Source organism: Bos javanicus, chromosome X (genome assembly GCF_032452875.1).
Source record: "Bos javanicus breed banteng chromosome X, ARS-OSU_banteng_1.0, whole genome shotgun sequence".
In the NCBI taxonomy this organism is placed as follows: domain Eukaryota; kingdom Metazoa; phylum Chordata; class Mammalia; order Artiodactyla; family Bovidae; genus Bos; species Bos javanicus.
Genome location: NC_083897.1, coordinates 16,126,867 through 16,141,720, shown reverse-complemented (window position 1 = coordinate 16,141,720; position 14,854 = coordinate 16,126,867). Strand labels below are relative to the sequence as shown.

Sequence of the window (14,854 nt, the reverse complement as noted above, 5' to 3'; positions counted from 1 at the left end):
GAATCTTCAGAAACTACCTACACCATAGTTTCTCTACCACAGTATAACCTGCTATCCTAGCTAGCCCATGTCTGCTCACCATCCTACAAAAGCTTCTCATCCTCATCTGTGCTGTTCCTCTCTCCAGAAAGTCTCTCTGACCCTCCACCCTCACCTAGGTTCTGCCCTCACCTAGGTCCTTCTCATTCTTTAAGGTCCAGCTCCACTTTCTCTTCTTAGAAAACTCCCTTGACAACTTCAGGCCTGAGTGATATCCTCTTCTCAGAACTCTCATCCCGTTTGTTGTTAATGTCATTGAATTTTGCCGTTAATTGTCTACATTACTGCTGCTGCTGTTTCGGCGCTGAGTTGTGTCCGACTCTTTGTGACTCCAAGAACCATAGAGCCCACCAGGCTCCTTTGTCCATGGGATTTCCCAGGCAAGAATACTGTAGTGGTTTGCCATTCCCTTCTCCAGGGGATCATTCCCACCCAGAGACTGACCCGGTGTTTCCTGTGTCTCCTGCTTGGCAGGTGGATTCTCTACCACTGAGCCGCCTGAAAAGCCCCAGTTGTCTACATTGTTAGCTTTTATTTCACATCATGTTGTTTGTATCTCCCAAACTCGATAGAGGTTTGTTGAGTACAGGCAGTGTTTTAAACTCATCTGGTTCCCCCGATGCGTGTGACATAAGTCTGTGCCTATAGTTGGTGGACATAATGAATGTTTGTTGATTAACCGATATTTTCCCACATGAATATTTTTTTAATTTATTTATTGAGATATAGTTGATTTATGATATTATTAATATAAAAGTTTCAGGTATACAACATAGTGATTCACAATTTTTGAAAGATTGTACTCTGTTTATAGCTCTTATGAAATATTGGCTATATTCCCTGTGCTCTACAATATATTCTTGTAGCTCATTTTATGCATAATAGTTTGTAGCTCTTAACCCCCTACCCCTAAATTGCCCCCTCCCCTTCCCTCTCCCCAGTGGCAACCACTCATTTGTTCTATGTGAGTCTGCTTTTTTGATACTCATTTAATGTTTTTATTCCATATACAAGTGATAACATACAGTATTTCTCTAACTCATTTCACTAAGCTTAATACCCTCTAAGTCCATCCATGTTGTTGCAAATGGTAACATTTCATCCCTTTTTCTTGCTGAGTTGTATTCCATTGTATATGTATTCCACATTTTCTTTATCCATTCATCTGCTGATGGACACTTAGGTTGTTTCCATATCTTGACTGTTGTAAAGAATGCTCCTTTGAGCATTGGGGGTGTGTGTACATTTTCAAACTAGTGTTTTCAGTTTCTTGGGATATATTCCCAGGATTTCCTGGATCATATGGCAGTTCTATTTTTAGTTTGAGGAACCTCCATACTGTTCTCCACAGTGGCTTCACCAATTTACACTTCCATTGACAATGTACAAGGGTTCCCTTTTTTCCACATCTTCACCAACATTTGTTATTCCACATGAATGTTTTTAAAGACCTCATCTGTTTGAACTTTAGGGAATCATAATAGGTATTTTTTAAATAGATAAAATGAATGATGGTACAAGTTTTTGTTTATTTTCGCCACTCTCCCATCTCCATTCATGGCCAACCAATTGAATGTACATTTCTCAGGACCAGGATTTAATCTTGTTCACCTTTGCATCCCCAGCACCTGGATCAGTGCCTAGGTCACTTGGATACCCAATAAATATTTGTTGAATGCATCTTCAGCAAAATCACCCTACACATATTAAATGCAATCAGTCTTGTGACATTTTGTATTTCTTTCATCTCAAATGCTTAAACATTATAGGGTTTTAATTGCCAAGTATATTAACTTCCTGTCGTCTTCAATTTTAAATTCAGTTTTTTTGTTATCTTTTAGTGGCTCTGGGATTTCTGTCCCACAGACATAAGCAATTAACCAGTGCTTTTATATAACGACTGTGTTCAGAATCCAGTTTTAGGTTGTTTTTACGTTAAACTGGATTAGTTTTAAATATTTACATGGCATTTATTAGCAAATTCTCATAATGTAATATATTATTTTTAAAGAGATCTTTTTTTATTTTTTTAAAAAGATGAACTCCTCTGACCAACAAAACCAATCACATATGTTTGAAAGAGACACTGTAGCACCTGTTTTTTTTTTTCCCTTTTATGACCAGTGTATGAACTGAGGTTTTATGAAATAAAATAATGAAATATGAAATAAAATAATAAAATAATTGCTTTATGAAATAGAATACTTTGACTTACCTGAGTTTTGTAAAAGATAAAGCTATTATCCTGGGAATATTGTGAAAAAAATTCAGTGAGGCTTTTTTTTTTTTTTTTTAAAAGCTTAATGAAAAAATTCTGCACATAGGTGAAATATCCTTATTTTCAGAGACTTATTTTTTTGTTCAGATAGAAAACTCAGTTTTCCATCAGATGCTTGTGAAATCATGGTTTCCATCTGTAGATCTGAGGACCTCTCATATGCTTGAAGAACACAGATTGGTGGACCACTAAGCAAAACACGTGAGGGAAATAGAACTTGAAGCAAATTCGAAAACTTGAAAGCTTTTAAACTTTGTCAGCCTGCCAATTCAAGCAGTGTGTGGCAGGCATGTCATATATTCATAGAGCCAAAATAAATGGCCACAAGGAATTCCGAGGTAATACAGATGTAAGGAAAGCTTAAAATGGAAAGAAAGAAAACATTGTTTTCATTGTTTATTCAGGAGGTTGATAAATGCATTTAAAGAAATGCCTCTTGAGATATTGCTTTAGCTGCCAGAGAACATCTTTGTGATCTTCTGGACCAGGCATTGGCAATGTTTCTGTGTTATGTGCTGACTTGTGAAGGGGAGGTAAAAGAAAGGAGGAGATGAGGAAAATGTAGCAAAAAGTGAGGGCGAAAGTAGCTGCTGTCAGTGACCTTGCAAGCCGCTCTGGAGCAAGGTACTATTTCCATTGTATCAGTTGAAAATATTTATTTATTTTGTTTTACCATCAAGAAAAATTCCATGAGAAAATGTGTGAACCTTTAAATATATGTAATATATATATTTTTTCATGTTCTTTTCCATTATAGCTTATTATAAGATATTGAATATGATTCCCTATGCTATACAGTAGGACCTTGTTGTTTATTTGTTTATGTATAGTAGTTTGTATCTGCTAATCCTAAATTTCTAATTTATCTCTTCCTGTCCCTTTCCCCTTTGGTAACTGTAAGTTAGTTTTCTGTGTCTGTGAGTCTGTTTCTTTTTTATAAATAAGTTCATTTATATCATATATTAAATTCCACATATTAGTGATATATGATATTTGTCTTTGTCTGACTTTTTTCACTTAATATGCTACTCTCTAGGTCCATCCATGTTGCTGAGAATGGCAATATTTCATTTTTTATGGCTCAGTAGTATGCCATTATGTGTGTGTATATGTATATATACATACACATACATACATATATATATATAGGCTTCCCTGGTGGCTCAGATGATAAAGAATCTGCCTGCAATGCGGGAGACCTGGGTTCAATCCCTGGGTTGGGAAGATCCCCTGGAGGAGGGTATGACAACCCACTCCAGTATTCTTGCCTGGAAAATCCCATGGACAGAGTAGCCTGGCAGCCTACAGTCCATGGGGTTGCAAAGAGTCTGACGTGGCTAAGTGACTAAGCACGCACACACATACACATATATACACACCACATTTTCTTTATCCAGTCATCTGTTGATGGGCACTTGGACTTTTTCTTTATCTTGGCTATTGTACATAGTGCTGCAGTGAAACTGTCTTTTCCATCGTATCTTTTTGCCTCCTTTGTTGAAAATTAATTGACTATAGGTGTGTCAGTTTATTTTCTTGCTCTCTATTCTGTTCCGTTGACATGTGTCTGTTTCTGTGTCAGTACCACACTGTTTTGATTACTGTAGCTTTATAGTATAGCCTAAAGTCAGGGAGCGTGATACCTCCAGCTTTTTTCTTTTTCTTCAAGATTGCTTTGGCAGTTTGGGGTCTTTTATGGCTCTATATTAATTTTAGGATTATTTGTTCCAATTCTGTTAAAAAAAAAATCCCCTTTAAAAATCACATGAAAAAATACTTAGGAATAAACCTGACCAAGGAAATAAAAGACTTATATTCTGAAAACAATAAAACATTGCTAAAGGGAATTGAAGATGATTTAAAGAAATAGAAAGATATCCCATGCTCTTGTATTGGAAAAATTGGCCATGCTACCGAAAGAAATCTACAGATTTAATGCAATCCCGATCAAAATAATCATGACATTTAAAAAAATCCAAGATAAGATATTGTTGCTATCAAAAGAGCAGTAATAGACCATTCCTTATGGAAACTGAGTGCTGTATATATCAATAATTTCAAATATTAATCAGATCAGATCAGTTGCTCAGTCGTGTCTTCAACTTGAAAGCTAGAATTATGAGAAAATACTCGACTTTACGTGTCTGATAGATATGAAACTGACAGAGGTGGCCAAAGCTCAGTCAGCCTAGAAGGTTCTCAACTGACAAAACTCCTTGCTTGAAAGGGTTAGTTACCATTTAATCTTTGACCTTTCACAGTAAGAATCCCAAGAAATGCTTAAATGCTCGAATTTGAAATGAGAAAAACTAAGTAAGACATGGTCTCTATTTTTATGGAATTTACAATCTAATAAGGGAGAAAAGTTAAGAGCCTAAAAAGTGTGATCTGTACCATAAGAGAGATACAATATTGTGACATGATTAAGAAGGTGGGCTCTGGTCTCAGACTGGTGGGTTTGAACCAGGTCTTGATGGTAGCTACATGAAGTTGTGTAAGACTCAAACCTTCCCCACCTCTGTTTCCCCATCTATAAAATGGGAACAGTAGTACTGTCTTCAAGAGGAATCCTAAAGGCAGTAAAACTTGGTAATTTCTGGGATACTGCTTTTAGTGACTTGTTTCTTTCTTTTTTTTTTTTTTTTGACTTGTTTCTATTCAATAATGTTTGAGTGTGTGTTTAAGAGTGTCGTTAAGTTACGGTGCTTGATGTACCATTCATGGGTGAATTGGAGGCTCATGTTAGAATACCTAGAGTCTGCTTCCAGCCCTTCATAAACTCTCATAATCATTCTACTTAACTAGGCCTTTTGTTTCTTCTCTATTTAAATGAGCATAGGAAGTTCCATGACAGCAGGGACCTTATCTGTCTTGTTCCACATCTAGAACACTGCTTGGCATATAGTAGACATGGATAAATGTTGGTATAGCACAACTTGGAGATATTATGAAGATGGCAGTACAATATGTGTGAACATAACTTTGAGAAGGAATCATAAGTACTACACAGAAATGCTTGATTTTCCTTCTTTAAGAATCCTGAGAGAGATAAGAGATAGGAAACTGCTACATTTCTCTTCCAGGATCTAAGCATGAGATTTAGAGTCAGAGAATCTTGCCAGGAGCTGTGCTTCTACCACTAAAGGCTGTGTAACTTCAGATAAATAATTTAACCTCCTTGAACTTCATTTCTTTCTCTGGTCTTTTTTGGGTTATCTCCTATGCTGTAGAGTATTTTTTAGGGCTCCAAAGATCAATGAGATAAAAACACTATAAAAATACTATACAAGTACAAATGTACTAAGAAATGGTAACTTTTTAAGTTCTTCCTTAGAATCATGAAAAGCAAAATTGCATTCCTATTACTCAAGTCTAAAGTAGTTAAGATAAAGTTGTGTTGTCTCCCAAACAAAGTTGATTTTTAAAATGGACCCCCTCACCCCTGGCTTTTATACACAGATGAGCAAAGCTGCACGAGGGAACCAACGTCTCTGCAGTGTCACGCCAGCTCTTTTTAGCTGTTGCACCTAGCTGGTTCTGTGCCAGCTCCAAAAATAGTTCCAGTCTGAAGGAAGACATGCAGACAAGTTCTGGCTGGAAATGTTTTGAGGAACTGGCCAGGGGCCCATCAGAGGTTACAGGCCAATTTTAAAAATGAAGAAAATTCCTTCTCCCATTCCCTCTGTCTTATATAAAATGCATGGCCAGAGTTCAATTCCTGTTTGTATTTTTCCTTTGTCAAAGTTTAAAGTTCAAATTTATTATTTATTACTGTTCCTGTACTTGATAGACCGATAGAAAAAATCTTCCTCCAGAACCTTACTCACTGTCTTACGCGCTGAGAAAATAAATGTTATGTAGCTATACATTCTTTTGTGTTATTTTTTCTTTCATATATATTTAGGCAACCTATATGATTTAGTTATAGGACTAAATTTGACTACTTCTTTAAATATAAACTTACAAACTCACAGGACATACTCATTTAGAAGTACTTTCTATAACACAGATGTGGAAATGAATTTACTCTTGAAGTTCAACTTAGGAATACTACTTAGAAGAATTTGTATCTAAGAAAGAAAAGATTGGGGTAGCCAATTCTATCACCTGTGAGACTTTTTTGTTGTTGTCGTGTCTCTTTAGACTTAATAAATAGCTTTTTCAATATATAATCCACATACTGTCCAGCTCACTCATTTAAAGTACACAGTTTAGTGAATGGGCTTTTAGTATATTTGAAACCTTGCAACCATTACCACTATCTAATTCCAGAATATTTTCATCGCCCTCAAAGGAGACCCTATACACATTCAGTAGTCATTCCACTTTCTTCTCTTCTCCAGGCTCTTACAACCATTAACTTGCTTTCTGACTCAGGATTTAATATCAATGGAACCATACAGCATGTGGCCATCATGACTGGCTTCTTCCACTTAGCATCATTTTTTCAAGGTTCATTCATGTTGTGGCATGTGTCAATACTTTATTCCTTTTTAGGATAGAATGATATTTCATTGTGTGGATATATCACATTTTGTATATCCACCCATCTGCTGATGGACACTTTGAATGTATCCACGTCTTGGCTACTATGAATAGTGCTGCTATGAACACGAGTGTACAAATATGTCTTCAAGACCCTGCTTTCAGTTCTTCTGTGTCTATACCTAGGCATAGAAGTGCTCAGTCATATGGTAACTGTTCAACAGTTTGAGGAACCATCAGACTGTTTGCCACAGCAGCTGCACTATTTTACATTCCCACCACCAATGTTCAATAGCCCCAGTTTCTCCAATTTTTCTCTTTTTTTATTGTAGTCATCCTAATGGATATGAAGTGGTATCACTTTGTGATTTTCATTTGTATTTCCCAATCTGGCTGCTTAATTAAAGAATATACTTTAAATGTTTAGCTTGCTAGAGGTCATTCACCTGACAACCTTAACCCTCCAGAATATACTGCATGGAACATATTGCAAAAGGGTTTCCAAATCTGTAAGAGTAGTCACACACCACACACCTTCTGCATGAAAGCCTGGTACTTTGTCCCCAGACCTCTCTTATAGTGAATAACTAACTCTTAATTAACATTCACGATTATGTAGTCCAGAAAGGAGCTGGACAGTCCACCATGGCAGATACTGTGGCAAGAAGGGAAGTTACCAGTAGAAGTGACGATTAACAATCTGCTACTGAAAGAGAATTATAATACTTCCCAGGACATTTATAACCCTAAGTCTTCAACCAGAGGTCAAATTATGCTCAGGACTTTTTAAGAAGGCAAAGCTACATATAATACGTTTTGGAAATATTTCCATGAAGAATGACTTAGAGAAACACGTTTTGCTCTTAAATGGATAAGCTTGGGTTTTCCGTATATTTAATTTCCTAATAGTATCTAAAAAATCAGGTGAATGTAAAGATAAACCAAAAATTCAGATTTTGTAAAATTACTGAAGAAACTATTTAAAAACGATACTGGATGCTTGGGGCTGGTGCACTGGGACGACCCAGAGGGATGGTACGGGGAGGGAGGAGGGAGGAGGGTTCAGGATGGGGAACACGTGTATACCTGTGGTGGATCATGTTGATATATGGCAAAACCAATACAATATTGTAAAGTTAAAAAATTAAAAAAAAAAAGAAAAAAAATAAATGAAATGTTTTCAAGAACTTTAATACTGCTTTTTTGATGGATTAACAATCGGTTGATTTGTCTGATACTCCGAGCTTACTTTGGCTGTAGAAAATCCCAGTTAATTTTGGTACGTGTTCATGGTAGAATGCTGGCAAATTAATATTTATCTTCTCTGAGTTCCTGGAAATCGTTGCTGGCTGACAGTGGGTTGAAGTGCAAACCCTAAAACTGCACAGTATTCAATGTATGACCAGTGTATGAAACAGTGCGTTCTGTCTCACTTATTTGTCCACGCTGAAACTTCCTTCTGAGTTTCTCAATATCCCTTCATAAAGACTGAGACCTAAATAGAGAATACACAGAAAAAAATAAATCCAGCATCATTTCAAGGGTTTCTTTCTTGAACTGAAGCACATTTTCCATTTTGCAGTCTTTCCCCTACCTCATTTGCAGTGGGTCTCCAGCTAGTTATGTCATGACTGTTTTATGTGATCATCAACAATTACATTTCAAGTACACAGTGTCCTCTTTCTGATTTCTGGATTCTGAGAGCAGAACGAGCCTTCAAGCAGACCACAGTAAAGCCAGTTTAATGGTAGGCCTTTGGTAGCCTCTAAAAGCTGGAGACACACAGGTGTCTAAAGGTGCATAAAGGGATGTCACATCAGGGTCTGGCATTTTCTGTGCAGTGGAACCCCAAATGAATTTCTGCCCCCAAACAGATCAAAATGCAAGTCTTTTTTTCCTTTTAATTGGGCTGTTGCCAAGTCTTATATTTCAACAGTAAGTCAAAGAGGTGGCTTTCTTTTACTAGTAGAATTCTACACTGGGAAATGGCCTTCTTACTGACAATGGCTGACTATGCTGCGCTGCACCGTCGGTATGTAGATGAATGCGTGTGTGCTTAGTTCCTCAGTCATGTCCGACTCTTTGCACCCTATGGACTATAGCCCACCAGGCTCCTCTGTCCATGGAATTCTCCAGACTACTAGTAATACTGGAATGGGTTACCATTTCCTCCTCCAGGGGATCTTCCTGACCCAGGGATTGAACCTGCGTCTCCTGTGGCTCCTGCATTGCAGGCAGTTTCTTTACTGCTGAGTGACGGGGGAAGCCCCAGTATCTAGATGCTTCCTGTTTTAAAGAGGTTATGTTACTGCTTTCCAAATCTAGAGTTTAAAACAAAAGCATTGTGTTAAATTAGCTAATTTTAATCTATTTTATTTTTGCAGGTTTCTGGAAAAGTGCCTTTTCTGAAAACGCTGCAGCTTGGATTCCACCTCAGAGCTGTATCTTTCTAAACCCGTGTCCCTACCACCATCACTGCCCCCTCTCCCCACCTGTGCCCCCAAATTTTCTTAATTTTCATAGTCATTTTCTCTCCTCCTGATTTTGCAACCAAAAGAAAAATCTTGCAGTTCTAACATCCTACCAATCCTAATCTTTAAATCCACGATATAGGGAGAAAACCTTTTCTCCCCTTGATCTGAGACCATTCCACAAATTGACGGGCAGCCAGCAGCATATGCTCTTTTGTAAGAATAATTGAAAACATCAACTGGAGAGCACAGAATCCTTTTGAAATTCTGCCAGTTATTTGAAGTAACTTTGGCAGAGGAAAAACAAAACACTCAATATCTTAACGTTGACAGTTGCCTTCTTAAGAGTTGGTCTCTAATTTGACTTTTGGTTATTCTGATACAATTTTTATTTTACGGTGGGCCTTTTGTTTGACCACTCAGACCGAATTTGACTTAATTCAACCCTAAGTGCTAACAAAGAAGCATTTCACCAAAGCAACCTGTTAGCTTTTCACATTTAGCTGGAATTTATTTTTAACCTTTCAACAGCAGCACTAATAGTGCCCTAGAGAAGGTGTACTTGATTTTGAGTTCACTTTCAATATGACGGCTTTCAGTATTGCCCTGGTTCGTGATGCCAAGTGGCTGACTTTGGAAGTGTGTAGAGAATTTCAGAGAGGAACCTGCTCTCGAGCTGATGCAGATTGCAAGTTTGCCCATCCGCCAAGAATTTGCCATGTGGAAAATGGTCGCGTGGTGGCTTGTTTTGATTCTCTAAAGGTGAGTCTCATCTAAATGCATATCATTTAAAATTGACACTTGTTGATTTCTGGGCATTTTGAAATATGTTGTACTTTGAAATTAGTCAGGTTAATAGTATGAAAGTGATAGGTTTGTTTTTTAAGGCAGGATGGAGACTTTGTATTTGTAGAACTAAGCCAGACTAAAGCACACCCATCAAAGCTCACTGACCAAGATAGATAGAGAAAAAAGTTCAAGAATTTTTGTAGGAGAAACTGTAGCCTTGCTTTACTTTACTTCTGTATTTATTATTTAGATTTTTAATGCAGTGATCATAATCCTCATATTAACTTAGAGAAGTCCTTACTGAAATAGTTTATTATCTGTGTTACCAAAAGATACTTGGCAGGGACCAATCAGAGGGTAAATAAAGTCAGATGGAGAGAGTAAAATGTGAAAATCTCATCATCCAGGAGGAAAATGATGGCATTTTGAATTTTCTTAGTCAAAGTCTACTTTGAACCTTTAACTTGAACTTACTGCTACAATACTAGGTTCATATCATTTTCTTCCTAAATAACTGATTGACCAATTTCAGATTTGTGAGCACATTTTATAAGGAAAGTTTTATTGCCAAGGTTATCAAACCTGAATATTATGTAGTAGAGTACAAATAAAATATGAGGGAGGATGAAATATTATATAGAATAGAACATATATGATTGCAGAACAAAAAATATACTGATTTCCATGTTTTATTCATGGTTATCCTTAAATTAGGGGTAAACATGTACAAATTAAAGCATAGGAGTTAAAAATGGTCATAGATTCCTGGTTTAACTAATAAGATTTGCTATGATGCATTTGAGATTTTTTTCAAAATATGTTAAAATGAATTGATATTAATAAGAACCTTTTCAATTTCTTAATACTGTTTTACTTTATCAAGACCAATTTTATCTCATTAACATTTTTATTTATGGCTGCATTGGCTAATAGAGATGTATTCTTTTGTATGATCACTTATTCAGAAAACATTTTATCATGATATCCTATTTAAGTAGTTACTTTTGCTTATGTTTTGATTGCTAGTTTTTGTTTCAAACCATTCCAGTTCAAGAATGGTCACTAGTTATAAAGATAATGGCAACTCCTAACATTGAAAATGTCTGAATTGCTCTTTTTTGTAGCAGATATTCTGACTAAAGGGCTTATTCTGTTTTCTTTATTTCATTTTCATTCAAGTTTCATCTATAATTATTTTACGTATTATTTAAATCATTTATGTATTGTTTAAATCAAGGACTGGGCAGTGCCTTGAATAGAAAAGAGCACTGGACTAGTTCGGGAGTAGGAGGGAAGGAAATGCCTTTTAGCCAGTCCGTATAGAGGGTCCACCACTGCACTACGCACTTTACGTATCTTTTAGCCAGTCCGTATAGAGGGTCCACCACTGCACTACGCACTTTACGTATCTTGTTTCAGAAGTTCCAGACAAAGCTTGAGTTGCTTCATTTCTAATGCATGGATAATTCTTCTCTCCCTAACTTCCATGATTATTGCTGAGATTCCAGTAAGATGACATAAATGAAAAACTGTGTATCACTATAAAAATGAATTAAGGCCTTCCCTGGCGGTCCAGTGGTTAGGACCTGGTGCTTTCGTGTCATGGCCCCAGATTCAGTCCCTGGTCAGGGAAGATCCCACTAGCCAAGTGGCATCCCTCCTCCCCACCCAAAAAGTGAATTAAGTGCAAAGTTACCTTCTTACTATTAACTAAACTGTTGTTTTAGGAGTTCTTCAAAACAGTTGTTTAGTTAAGGCTCTATTATTTAAAACTACACATTCATGTTTCAAAGGGACACGCTCATATCCTCAAGCAAAGTATCACTGTCTTTATGGCTTGCTCTTAAAAATAGAGTTCCTTGCAGGCTTTGTAAATTCTATCTTTTCAGGCATCTGGCAGGAAGAGATGTGTGATCTTACTAATCATTGATATAGTTCACATCGATTTTCCCATTTAAAGGCAAAAGAATGCCATAATGAAAACATTTTGAAGAAAAGTAATACGGAGCATGATTGTTAACAAAATGCAATACTGCACTACCACTTTAAAGCTTGGAAAATGTTTAGTTCAAAAACTACAAAGATACTGGCCAATGAATACTAATAAGCCACTTAATTATTTAAATACACTGTTTACTCACTGTATCCAGTGTTTTTTAAATAATTTTTGATATGTTAAAATTTTGATGACCAGACACACAGGATAAAGACGATTTGCATAATCCTTACATTCTCAAATTTTAATGAAAATCTTAGAATTTCAAATATACAATGCCTTTAAAAAAATTAATTTGCCATTTAGATAGCACATGCATCACAGTTCCATATCTGCACAAAAGCTTTGTAGTCCTGTTGTATTATTCCTTATCCTTGATATACACAAAAACCATACCATGGTATGCATGAAAACTATGCATGAAAACAGTTGACCTAAGTGGGTTGTACTACTACCATATCTACAATATACAAATAACATACCTCGATGGTTACTGCAGCGTTCACTACCACTTTGAGTTTCTGTGATTGAAACACTTTTGAAATGTATCTGTGTACTGTTTCTTCTTCCATGAGTGGTTAAATAACTGAAGCAATCACTTGATGAGCTTTGGGTGACTGCTTTTGGTTTTTTGGTTTTTATAAGGATTCCATTAGCACTAAGTACTCTACCAGATGATGATGGTTCTTTGCCTTCATAATAGGCATAGTAGTTCACAATATCCTATACTCATCTCATAATGAGGGAATGTTAGGAAAATAAGGAGGTTAAGCTTGATGGCTTATTGTGCATTATGCTGAAGTGCTGGGCCTATCACTCTATGAATGTTGAGTATTCAGTGATGAAGCATGCACCATCTTCAGTTAGAGATCTAGACATCACAGCCCATAGATTAATTTCCAGCTACATAAGAGTCTCATTTCATGTTGATATGTAGCTGTTTTTCTTATAACTCAGTTGTCCTGTCCACTTGGCAAAATTGATTTCAGAAAGTATTGCTTAACCCATTCTGTGCCAAATTCTTGATATTACAGTTCACAATTAATCTAGGTTAGTATTTTTAGTGACTCTCCCTTGACTTTAACGAAAGATCGTCACAGAAAATCCCAACCCAAAATCTGTGATTGTTTTCATAGCCAATATTATCTTCCTCCATACTTGAAGCAGTGTGATATCTGCCACTTGTTATCCAGGAAGGATATAAATTCTGTCATTATCTAATTATGAAAGGTCAACATCCATCACATCTGCCCACCCTACTTACTACCTTGTGTAGTTTTTTAACAAAAATTTCCTGGCAGGGGCCTTAGCAGCTAGCATAGTCACAGGACAGCCATGTCAACCTATATACATTCCTAGAAGATGGGAACTGAGCGAGGAAAAACAGAAAGCAGTGCCACACTTTCTTCAAATACTGCATATGATCACAAGCATAATAATAATATTTCGGCAAGTGAAACCAGATGTATAGGTATATTGATGTGAATATATCCTGTTAGGTCCTGAGTTAACTTTGTCCTGAGTTACCAGTATATTCTGTGTAATTATCACTAGTCACAGCAATTTCCATCCATTTGAAATTTGATTATTTTTGACTGAATATTTACCACATCCCTGTTTGCTCAAGGAAAATTTAGCAGGAGCAGAAGACTCCTAGCAACATAATCCCAAGGGTTTCTGGATTATTCAAGTTTTAGAACCATTTATGAGCTGATCAGAGAGGTCTGCCTGCACTGGAAAGAATATATAGACACCACCTGTCATCCTGAGACTCAAGGAAAGTAACATTTTACTTAAGGATCTTCTTACATTACTGACGTTAAAAAGGAAGTATCTTTGACCAGTAAAAGTCAATGCTATTTTGGACATTTCAAAAACCTCTCTTGAAAGAAAAATGGAATTAAAATCAGCATCCAAGTAAATACATATAGATGGCTCAGCCTCAGTTTAAAGTTTTTATTTTGAAGTAATTTTAGGCTTATAGAAAAGTTTCAAAAATAGTATAAGGAGTTCCTGCATACCCTTCACCCAGCTTCCTGTAATGTCAACAACTTACATACCATACATAGCACAGTTATCAAAACCAGGAAATAACTGTAGTTCGATACTATTAAGTAAATTACAGACGTTATTTGAATTTCACAAATTTCCCTCCTAATGACCTTTCTGGGCTCCAGAATTCAATCCAGGACCCCACATTCTGTTTGGTGATCATGTCTCCTTAGTCTTCTCCAATCTGTGACAGTTACTCAGTCTTTCCATATCTTTCATGACCTTGGCACTTTGGCTGAATACTGGTCACTCATCTTATAGAATGCCTCTCAATTTGGGTTTGTCGAATGCAATGTCATGATTTGATTGAGGTCGTGCATTTTTTGGTAAGAAAACCATAGAAATGATGTGCATACTTGAGGGTACTTGATGTATCTCCTCTCTCATGGTTACCTTTATCACCTGCTAAACATGGTGTCTGCTGGCTTTTCTGCTGTAAAGTGATCAGTTCTCCTTTTGTGAAAATCGATAAATATCTTCATTTATTCAACATCTCCTCAACATACCATTGATTGAAGGGTCACCCAGTATCCAAGCTGTCAAAATGTGGAAAAGTATCCATCTTAGAAGTCTCTACTTATAGTCAATCAAGAAAGATAGGAGAAAATGGACCATAAGAGAGAAACAACAGTATTACTACTGGCCACCAGAAAGACAGAACCCTGGAGAATGGGAAGCCCAAGAAATGTTGTGATGTGCTTGTCCTTGTCACCTGCTCCTATGGAGCGGCCCCTGTGCTGGAGT

The 14,854-nt window shown here is 36.6% G+C and overlaps 1 protein-coding gene across 7 annotated transcripts in view; it reads left to right on the top strand.

The window, feature by feature from the left end:
* MBNL3 (muscleblind like splicing regulator 3) overlaps positions 1–14,854 on the top strand; it is a 121,039-nt gene that overhangs the window by 41,870 nt on the left and 64,315 nt on the right. For 5 of the 7 annotated variants that reach the window (XM_061408338.1, XM_061408337.1, XM_061408339.1 and 2 more), the window contains exon 2: positions 9,187–10,035. In XM_061408338.1, coding sequence (XP_061264322.1) covers positions 9,859–10,035 — 177 coding nt within the window. In that variant the 5' untranslated portion in view covers positions 9,187–9,858. The remainder of the gene's footprint in view (positions 1–9,186; positions 10,036–14,854) is intronic. The other 2 variants (XM_061408335.1, XM_061408332.1) reach the window with 1 other exon arrangement.